This window comes from Rana temporaria, chromosome 5 (assembly GCF_905171775.1).
Source record: "Rana temporaria chromosome 5, aRanTem1.1, whole genome shotgun sequence".
NCBI classification, from domain to species: domain Eukaryota; kingdom Metazoa; phylum Chordata; class Amphibia; order Anura; family Ranidae; genus Rana; species Rana temporaria.
This window is the reverse complement of record NC_053493.1, coordinates 324,646,580-324,657,583: the sequence shown is the minus strand read 5'-3', so window position 1 is coordinate 324,657,583 and position 11,004 is coordinate 324,646,580. Positions and strand designations below refer to the sequence as shown.

The 11,004-nt window shown below is 42.2% G+C and overlaps 1 protein-coding gene across 3 annotated transcripts in view; it reads right to left on the bottom strand.

The window, feature by feature from the left end:
- Positions 1-482: 482 nt before the first annotated feature.
- FAM110B (family with sequence similarity 110 member B) overlaps positions 483-11,004 on the bottom strand; it is a 212,444-nt gene continuing 201,922 nt past the window's right edge. For all 3 annotated transcript variants that reach the window (XM_040354238.1, XM_040354239.1, XM_040354240.1), the window contains one exon: positions 483-3,029. In XM_040354238.1, coding sequence (XP_040210172.1) covers positions 1,614-2,723 — 1,110 coding nt within the window. In that variant the 5' untranslated portion in view covers positions 2,724-3,029 and the 3' untranslated portion in view covers positions 483-1,613. The remainder of the gene's footprint in view (positions 3,030-11,004) is intronic.

Below are 11,004 nucleotides of genomic sequence, written 5' to 3'. Positions count from 1 at the left end.
GAGAAGTGGAGAGTGTAGACATAAAGGGGCAGTAAGGGTGTTTTTCGCAGTTTTACCAGGAGAAAATAATAAAAAAAAAGCCTGAAAACAAATGCAAGCACCCCGTCAAAGGACTTGTAAGCGGCAATATTTAAAGTATAACTAAAGGCAAATTATTTTTTTTAGATTTTGGATAGAGCACAGAGGGATTAGAATGTTTGTCAGTTTTTATTGCTATCTGTGCCTCCGTTAGGGAAATTCCTCCTCTCTATTTGTCCTTTTTACCATTATCATTGAAAGTGAAAGTAAAAGAAAATCCCCCAAATTTTAGGTTGTCCCCAGAAAAGTAATAGAGAGGATATTTTCCAATGGAGACACTTGTTCTGGTGACTTTGGGGTCCCCAAGGATATCTGTTAATTTGCAGGGATTTCCTCTCACTTCCTGTTTGACTATGGAACAGGAAGTGAAGGGAAATCTCTGCAATAGGACACATATTGGGGGGGAACCTGACAGGGATTATAACCTTCCGTACTCTATCCAAAATGAAAACAATAAGTGTTTTGCCTATAGTTCTACTTTAAGCTTGTTGTTTTAGCTACACTTTACCTTGCATTGATATGATCTGCAGCAACAGCACTGTTCTCTGCACTTGCAGGAATAAACCGCAGAGGATTGGCCAATCTAATTTCAATCTACCATGATGCCAAATACCTCTGGTCTCCCAAACAACTTATGCCTATGAATGCAGACACTGCAGATATTAGATAATGCACCATCTCTATAGCTGTGCCCCATCTCCCATGATGCTTTATCACATAAGTTGAAAAGCATAAGGGGACATACAATCTATAAACTGCTTTGGTACAGTATACTGAAATGGATGGGGTTAGAAAAGTAACACTTATTAGGAATAAAAAAAAAACAATGTTACAAAGTCCAATGCTTGCCATTTCCTCTTGAAGGAAAAACAAACTAGTGTGAAAGCAAGCAATAGACAGCATTTGTGCCTTGCAAACCCTATACTGAAAAATATAACAGAATATATATGTATACAAAACACAATAAGACATATGCATGTTAAGTACATTTTCTACCCTTCATAATCATGTAAACAGTGCACAGTAACACTGAAGCAATCCTATCTCTCACACACAGGGAAAAGAAAGCCATTTTGTGGGTGGGCTGCTCATCAAAGAGAATGCAGCCAATCAATTTGCTAAGAAACTCTCACATTTCCAAAACACAAGGCACCAAATTCCTTATGCTTTAGTCACAGCAAAAGTTTTTTTTTGGCCCATATATTTCATATACAGAACAAGCGAACCCACAAAGTGGCTGCCACTTATGCATGTATACAAGACAGGAACACTTTAAAAAAGAGCAATTCATTTCTGACTTGTGGTCTTAAACTTTTGGCAGTTAGTGAGTAGATTCTACTGGGCTTTGAAGGATTTGTTCAAGTGAAAGCCAGGTCATTTCACATGTTGGCATGCATGCAACTTGAAAACATTGCACAACAAGCAACACAGAGCAGACTGAAAAGTTTACAAGACTTCAAGTAGACTTGACAACCCTTCACGACTGAAAATTCACATACATGATGGAGTCTCGTGGGTTTGCCACTGGTTCTCTCTCACACATGGGATACCTTCTGTGAATCTCTAGCTTGCTTAATGCTATATAACCATTTAATAATCCTGGCATTTCTCTCTATGGCAGAAATACCATACGGTACACGATCGTTGGCACTGTCATCTCTAAGGTCACTGTTGCTGTCCTGAGACTGTTCACAGTCTGAGCTGATCATGCTTGCACTGCGAAAGTTTAGAGAAATTATATCAGAATTAGCCCTTGCAAAATTTTCCATCCCAAGGTTTTCAAGCTCTTCGGGATCCAGTCCACAGTAATTGAAAAACCTCTCTACATCCGCATCAACACGAAAGTATCTGTCACTCAAATCAGATTTTGATCGCTGGAGTGATGGCCTTCGTATGACGCCACAGCTGGGTTCCATTGTGTCATTGTCCGGTGACTTGAGGGTGGTAAGTGTTGCAAGTTTGGGTTTTGGGGGCAATGGTGGTGCTGAACTGCTGCATGGTATCGCTTTTATCTGCTTCACATTTGTAACTTTCCTAATGTCTGAAGAACTATGAGAAACATGTAAAAAAGTATCACCTGATTTGTCAAGAAGCCTTCTGCTGATGTTCGAGTTGGTCTCTTGAGGGCTCCCATGACTCTGTGTAGGGTAGACTTTTAAGGACTCTGCAAACGAGTGTCGATTTTGGTCAACTGAGTCTGACAGATTTTGAGGCCAGTTCCGACATGTTTGCTTGTGCACAGAACCTGTACTGGAGCCTTCAGAGCTGTTAATAATGTTTTTAAGGATCTCAAGCTTTAAATTCTCCCTTTGTACACAGCTTTCATTTTTTGCATTGTTGTTAAACATCTTTAGAGTTGGGCTGGCCAAAGCTCGTTTAGCTCCAGGGCATACCGGAGGCTTTGAAAGTATAGCTGGCTTCACGGGTTCTTGTTTGGCATTGATAACCTCTTGGCTTTTGACATACTTTGCCTTATCAGCTTCTAGTCTTTCCACTGCGCTCAGTCTCTTGGGATTAGGCTCTGACTGCCTGCGGAAATAATCAGGTCCTTTGTTCAATATTCGGAGTGGAACAGCAGATGTAAACGCCACTGCTGGGCTCACAGGTTTGCCCATGCTACCTGTCTGTAGTGTTTCTGTAGGCATGTTTGGTGATTGTTCCCCTGCAGCCGTTTTGGATTCTCTTCTTGCGTTTCCTAAATGCAATGTGTAGAAACATGTGCATCAAGCACAATGGATAACAGCTGAATCTTGAAATCTGACCGTTAGCAGCAGCTCCTCGTCTCACAGTTCATTAAATAACTTTTTTTTTATATTTGTCAGTAAAAGGCAGGCCTTAAAAAAAGAAAAAAGGCCACCAGACAGAAGTCTGCATTAATTAGCACAGCTGAATCTTATTTGCACAGACGTGGGTGTCTCGTCCTTTCTTTGTGTTCTACTACAGGCAGGGATCTGAAAAAACACAAAACAACCAATCATATGTCAGGATCAGCATGTGACATCACAGCTATAGCAACAGAAAGAAAATATTGTAGTATTTCAGCTTGTAGTGAGAAAACCATTAGGTGGCTTTTAACCATCTCACTACCATGAGGGTTGTAAATATTGCTGTAATCTGCTCCTTAGACAGTCGATGGTTAAAAACAAGAACACCTACATAATTACCCTACGTGAAGCAAAGCATGCATGTTCAACATGAGTCACAAAAAAAGGCTTACTTTTTAACTATAAAAAATAAAAACTGCCATAACAACTATTGCAGAGGTTGCAACATAAGCAGTTGTTATTGCTCCCAGCAGATACCATTAGCCTGAACATGAAACGTATAATGTAACAGAATCTAAAAAGCTAGAAAATGGCAAACAAACATGCAGATTATCTAAATTGCCTACTTGGATGCTAGAAATTCCACCTTTTAAAATGCTGTGTTCATCTAACAGTCCCTGGGGTATTTACACATGGCAATTTACTTCTCATTTTTTGCATCAGCAATTATTAGGCAATTTTAGGTAAGTGGATGTAAAAATCAAATAAGACAGTGCTATTGTTTCGCACCTGCACTTCAGGCTCACACAACTGTTAATAGATGGCATACACATACTGATCTGGGGGATCAGAACAAAGCTTATATAATCTGCAGCATTATATTGTCATTAGAGTGTAGCTAGATCTAAAATAAGTAAAAAAAAGAAGAAAAAAAAAAAAGACTTGTCCATTTTATTACAGTACGAGTATAGCAGAGCAAGTTTTTGACCAGGGTGTAATGCTTGCCAAAAATACATGAAAAAGTTCAGCATGTTATCCAAAGCATCACCTCTTGTTTTTAATCAGTGGAAAATGTATTTGTGTACACATCCTAAAATAATTTTCTTGCAGTTCATTAAGGGACACTGAATGCAGAGATAATTGGGTTATACCGCCACCTACAGGAGGAGTTGGACACTGGCAAAGGAAAAAAAAAAAACTGATCAACCTGTCCTACTCTAAGCATGCCTCAAGAGCACCTGGATGCATTGGCATATAGGAATATGGGGCCAGATTCAGGTAGAAGTGCGGCGGCGTAACGTATCGTAGATACGTTACACCGCCGCAAGTTTTCATGGCAAGTGCCTGATATACAGAGCACTTGCAATGAAAACCTACGCCGGCAGCCTCCGGCGTAAGCCCGCGTAATTCAAAGGGGCGTGTGCCATTTAAATTAGGCGCGCTTCCGCGCCGGACCTACTGCACATGCTCCCTTTTGAATTACCCGCCGTGCTTTGCGCGAAGTGACGTCATTTTTTCAAACGGCGACGCGCGTAGCGTAATTCCGTATTCCCGGACGGCTTACGCAAACGACGTGAATTTTTACATTTCAACGCGGGAACGACGACGACATACGTGTGCTGTGTAAAGTTAAGGCACCCAAAACGACGACTAACTTTGCGACAGGAAACTAGACTAGCGGCGAAATAGCGAACGCGAAAAACCATCGTGGATCGCGGTAACTCCTAATTTGCATACCCGACGCTGGTTTACGACGCAAACTCCCCCCAGTGGCGGCCGCGGTACTGCATCCTAAGATCCGACAGTGTAAACAATTACACCTGTCAGATCTTAGGGATATCTATGCGTAACTGATTCTATGAATCAGTCGCATAGATACTCAGAGATACGACGGAGTATCTGAGATACTCCGTCGTATCTCCGCGGTGAATCTGGCCCATGGTTCCCATAGGGAATATGGAAGTGGCTACATCTCAGTGAGACATTGTAGAACAGGACTATAAACACAAAGGGGTGGGGCCTGTGTTCCTCAATGAACTCCAAAGACATTCTGGTAGGTTGATTGGCTTCTGTCGAAATTGGCCCTAGAATGTGTATGTATGAAGGCGAGTTAGGGACCTTAGATTGCAAGCTCCTTGAGGGTAGGGACTGATGTGAATGTACAATGTATATGTAAAGCGCTGCGTAAATTGTCGGCGCTACACAAGTATCTGTATTAGTAACTCCAAGTAAAACGATATTTCGGTGAGTACAAAAATACAATATTCTTTTTGGTTCATTAACCACTTAAGATCCGGACCATTATGCAGGTTAAGGACCTTGCCCCTTTTTGCGATTCCGCACTGCGTCGTTTTAACTGACAATTGCGTGGCCGTGCGACGTGGTTCCCAAACAAAATTGCCGTAATTTTTTCCCACAAATAGAGCTTTCTTTTGGTGGTATGTGATCACCTCTGCGTTTTTTTTATTTAAACAAAAATAGAGCGACAATTTTGAAAAAAAATTCAATATTTTTTTACTTTTTGCTATAGTAAATATCCCCCAAAAATATATAAAAAAACAATTTTTTTCCTCAGTTTAGGCCGATGCGTATTATTCTACCTATTTTTGGTAAAAGAAAATCGTAATAAGCGTTTATCGATTGGTTTGCGCAAAATTTATAGTTATATTGCATTTTTATTAATATTTTTTTTTTTTACTACGAATGGTGGCGATCAGCGATTTTTTTCATGACTGAGACATTATGGCGGACACATCGGACAATTTTGACACATTTTTGGGACCATAAAAAATTCACTGTTTACTGTGAAAATGACAATTGCAGTTTAGGAGTTAACCACTAAGGGGCACTGTAGGGGTTAAGTGTGACCTCATATGTGTTTCTAACTGTAGGGGGGTGGGGCTGGACGTGTGACGTCAGTGATCGTCTTTTCCTATATCAGGGAACAGACGATCAATGACAGCACCACAGAGCTCTGGACCGGGTCGCGAGAGTGCCGCCGTCTGCGCGCTCGCGACCCCACGGCTGGGCATAAGGAGACATGTACAGGTACTTGTTTGTGCCCAGCCGTGACATTCTGCCAACGTATATCGGCGTGAAGGGGACCTTAAGTGGTTAAAAGCTTCAACAAAGCTTGCTGGAAGCTCTGCAAAAGCTTGCTGTTTACAACTCTTATACAATTGGAAGTCTGTGCAAAACAGGCCTTAGCGTTTTGTTTTTGCACATCCCTAAATTTGACTGCCTTTGGATGTCTCTATCCTGTGTCCCTCAATTAACCAATTAGCTTTTTGTGCATCCACATGCAGGCAGGGACTGTGCCTGGACTTTGGACCTGAAAAGCACTCTGCAGATAAATATCACATTACACAGAGTTCTGGAAAGTGCCATAACACGGAGCCCAGGCATTATTCAGTCCAGAAGGGTCTGAGTAAGGCCTACAAAGCTATTGCTGAGAATGTGGGCATAGCTTGAATAAGAGGCCAACTCAAGCAGTTTGTAGAGAAGTTTTGACTGAAGAAAGATCTTTGGGGGGGGGGGGGGGGAGAGAGAGAAATGGCTAGTAAAAAATTATTAAACATTTCTCAGTAGAGAAAAGGCTTCCAACCTCCTAGGGCACTAGCAAAAAACTGAGGCCTCGTACACACGACAGAGGAACTCGACATGCCAAACACATCGAGTTCCTCGTCGAGTTCAGGGATGAACCTGCCGAGGAGCTCGGCGGGCCGCCTTCTCCCATAGAACAACGAGAAAATAGAGAACATGTTCTCTATTTTCTCGACGAGTTCCTCGGCGGCTCCATCGGGCCAAAAGTGTACAGACGACAGAGTTTCTCGGCAGAATCCGGCTCTGACCGAGTTTCTCGCCGAATTCTGCCGAGAAACTCTGTCGTGTGTACGAGGCCTGAGACTTGCTGGGAGTAGGAAAGGTTATACTAGGCTGGTCACCGTTTTGTTTTTTGTTGCCAGTTTCCAATTCCTCCTGTAGGCAGCAGTGTAAACCAATTGTCTCTCAATCCTGTGTTGCTCAATGAATGAGAAATAATGTTTACTTATTTTTTGCAAGACAGGAATAAAAAAATGAATTCCTAGTGTTTAATCATAAGCTATGATTAAACACTAGGAATAGTGTGAAACGCGTCAGTTGTCCAGTTTGCTGTGGCTTGTAGTGTTATCCCATTTAAATAAAGGTAATGTTTGTTCAGAGTGTGGCTGTCCAGAAATACATTTTCTTATTCCTGTCTTGCTGAATGCATTGCTAGCACCTATGGTTTCCGTGAGGTGAAGATCATCATCAAGGTTTCTTACCTGGAGTGACTACTTCTTTTTCTTCTACTTATTTTTTGCATTATGATTCTGTGCTCACTGTACTATTGAAGGAAAAGCTCTTCCCAAACTTCTATTTGTTAGGTACAAGCAGTGCACATATCATACAATCACTGCTTTCTTTACAATACAACCCCCCAAGATACATTGCACCTGCATACTCCAATGCATTGTTGCATCCCATTAGCATTCATTCATGGGGCATACATAAATGAGTGAAAAAAAAAGAGCTAAAATGTGTCGCAGCTGGATACGTGGGTATGTAGGACTGTAGTCCTTCAGGAACATGCCGGAAAGAGTTGCTACATCCCATACAGTGGGACTATGTAGAGCCAGTGTAGTCACCCTCACAAAAGAAGTAGAGTTTTAAAATCCATATTTTGCCGTTTACTATCCGGTTGCTTTTCCATATATATATTTCAACCAGTATAAATCTGCCCTCCAAAAATACAATTCCTGCCTCCTCACTGCCAAGCAGACCTATTTTATCTCTCTCATCAAAACCTTATACCATGCCAGTCAACTCTTCTCTACCTTCTCCTCTCTACGTCTACCTCGACTGCCTTCACCCACCAACTCAATGCCCAGGAGATCGCCAATCACTTCAAACAGAAGATTGATACAATTCACAAGGAGATCTCCACGCTTGACACGTCATGCCCACAGGTACTTCCCTCTTTCAACCCCACCACTATACAGGGAGTGCAGAATTATTAGGCAAATTAGTATTTTGACCACATCATCCTCTTTATGCATGTTGTCTTACTCCAAGCTGTATAGGCTCGAAAGCCTACTACCAATTAAGCATATTAGGTGATGTGCATCTCTTTAATGAGAAGGGGTGTGGTCTAATGACATCAACACCCTATATCAGGTGTGCATAATTATTAGGCAACTTCCTTTCCTTTGGCAAAATGGGTCAAAAGAAGGACTTGACAGACTCAGAAAAGTAAAAAATAGTGAGATATCTTGCAGAGGGATGCAGCACTCTTAAAATTGCAAAGCTTCTGAAGCGTGATCATCGAACAATCAAGCGTTTCATTCAAAATAGTCAACAGGGTCGCAAGAAGCGTGTGGAAAAACCAAGGGGCAAAATAACTGCCCATGAACTGAGAAAAGTCAAGCATGCAGCTGCCAAGATGCCACTTGCCACCAGTTTGGCCATATTTCAGAGCTGCAACATCACTGGAGTGCCCAAAAGCACAAGGTGTGCAATACTCAGACATGGCCAAGGTAAGAAAGGCTGAAAGACGACCACCACTGAACAAGACACACAAGCTGAAACGTCAAGACTGGGCCAAGAAATATCTCAAGACTGATTTTTCTAAGGTTTTATGGACTGCTGAAATGAGAGTGAGTCTTGATGGGCCAGATGGATGGGCCCGTGGCTGGATTGGTAAAGGGCAGAGAGCTCCAGTCCGACTCAGACGCCAGCAAGGTGGAGGTGGAGTACTGGTTTGGGCTGGTATCATCAAAGATGAGCTTGTGGGGCCTTTTCGGGTTAAGAATGGAGTCAAGCTCAACTCCCAGTCCTACTGCCAGTTTCTGGAAGACACCTTCTTCAAGCAGTGGTACAGGAAGAAGTCTGCATCCTTCAAGAAAAACATGATTTTCATGCAGGACAATGCTCCATCACACGCGTCCAAGTACTCCACAGCGTGGCTGGCAAGAAAGGGTATAAAAGAAGAAAAACTAATGACATGGCCTCCTTGTTCACCTGATCTGAACCCCATTGAGAACCTGTGGTCCATCATCAAATGTGAGATTTACAAGGAGGGAAAACAGTACACCTCTCTGAACAGTGTCTGGGAGGCTGCGGTTGCTGCTGCACGCAATGTTGATGGTGAACAGATCAAAACACTGACAGAATCCATGGATGGCAGGCTTTTGAGTGTCCTTGCAAAGAAAGGTGGCTATATTGGTCACTGATTTGTTTTTGTTTTGTTTTTGAATGTCAGAAATGTATATTTGTGAATGTTGAGATGTTATATTGGTTTCACTGGTAAAAATAAAGAATTGAAATGGGTATATATATATATTTTTTGTTAAGTTGCCTAATAATTATGCACAGTAATAGTCACCTGCACACACAGATATCCCCCTAAAATAGCTAAAACTAAAAACAAACTAAAAACTACTTCCAAAAATATTCAGCTTTGATATTAATGAGTTTTTTGGGTTCATTGAGAACATGGTTGTTGTTCAATAATAAAATTAATCCTCAAAAATACAACTTGCCTAATAATTCTGCACTCCCTGTAGACGAGGTTGCTAAACTACTTGCTAATGTTCATCTTACCACCTGCCCTCTGGATCTGGTTCCCTTGCAAATGCTACGTTAACCCTCTTACTCTATTCTACACTCTAACCCACTTCTTCAATCTCTCCCTCTCTTCTAGCATCTTCCCCAACTCTCTAAAACATGCCCTTGTCAGCCCCATATTTAAAAAGCCCTCACTAGTCCTATCCAATCTTAACAACCTATGCCCCACCTCGTTGCTCCCCTTTTTATCCAAACTCCTTGAACATCTGGTCTACAACCGACTGAGCGTCCACCTTACTGATAATAGCCTTTTTGACCCCCTTCAGTCTGGATTTCTTCCATAACACGCCACAGAAACTGCTCTCCTAAAACCAACAATCAATCTACTAATGGCCAAAACTAATGGACACTATTCTGTACTCCTACTCCTGGACCTCTCTGCTGCCTTTGATACGGTTGACCACCCCATCCTCCTCAAAAAACTCCACGCCTTCGGTTTCCATGACTGTACTCTTTGCTGGTTCTCTTCCAAACGCACCTTTAGCGTTACTTACAATTATACTTCCTCCTCGTCTCTTCCTTTCTCTGTTGGGGTCCCCCAAGGTTCTGTTCTTGGACCTCTCCTATTTTCAATCTACACCTCCTCCCTGGGTCAGCCGATAGCCTCCTATGGCTTCCAATACCCCCTCTATGCTGATAACACCCAAATATTTTTCTCTACCCCTCAGCTCACTCCTTCAGTCTCCTTACGTATCACTAATTTACTATCAGATATATTGGTCTGGATGTCACACCACTGGCTCAAGCTTAAACTATTCAAAACCAAACTTATAGTTTTTAACAACTATAAGCCCATCCCTGCATGCCAAGTTCCTAGCTGTAGTCCTGGACGCTGAACTCTCCTTTAAAGCCCACGTCCAATCACTGTCCAAATCTTGCCGCCTCAACATCGCCAAAGTTCACCCCCTTTCTAACCAATGACACAACAGAGCTCTTAGGTCACTCCCTGGTTATCTCTCGCCTTGACTACAGCAACTCCCTCCTCATTGGCTTACCTCTACATAGTCTTTCTCCTCTTCAATCCATCATGAATGCTGCCGACAGACTCATCCACCTTACCAACTGATCTGTGTCTGCTACTCCTCTCTGTCAATCCCTCCACTGGCTTCCGATCACCCAAATAATTAAATTCAAAATACTAACAACTACTTAAAAAAAGTCATCCACAACTCTGTCAACAGCTACATCACTGACCTAGTCTCAAAATATCAACCTAATTGTTTTCTTGGGTCTTCTCAAGACCTCATGCTCTCTAGCTCCCTCATCACCTCCTCCCATGCTCACCTCCAGGACTTTTTCAGAGCCTCTCCAATCCTATGGAACTCCTTACCCCAATCTGTCCATTTATCTCCTACATTATTAGCTTTTAGACGATCCCTGAAAACCCTCCTCTTCAGAGAATCCTATCCTACCCACACCTAACAACCATTTAAATTTTCTCCATCTGATCATCCCCCACAGCTTTTACCTTTTGTTCCACTTGACCCTCCCTTCTAGATTGTAAGCTCTAACGAGC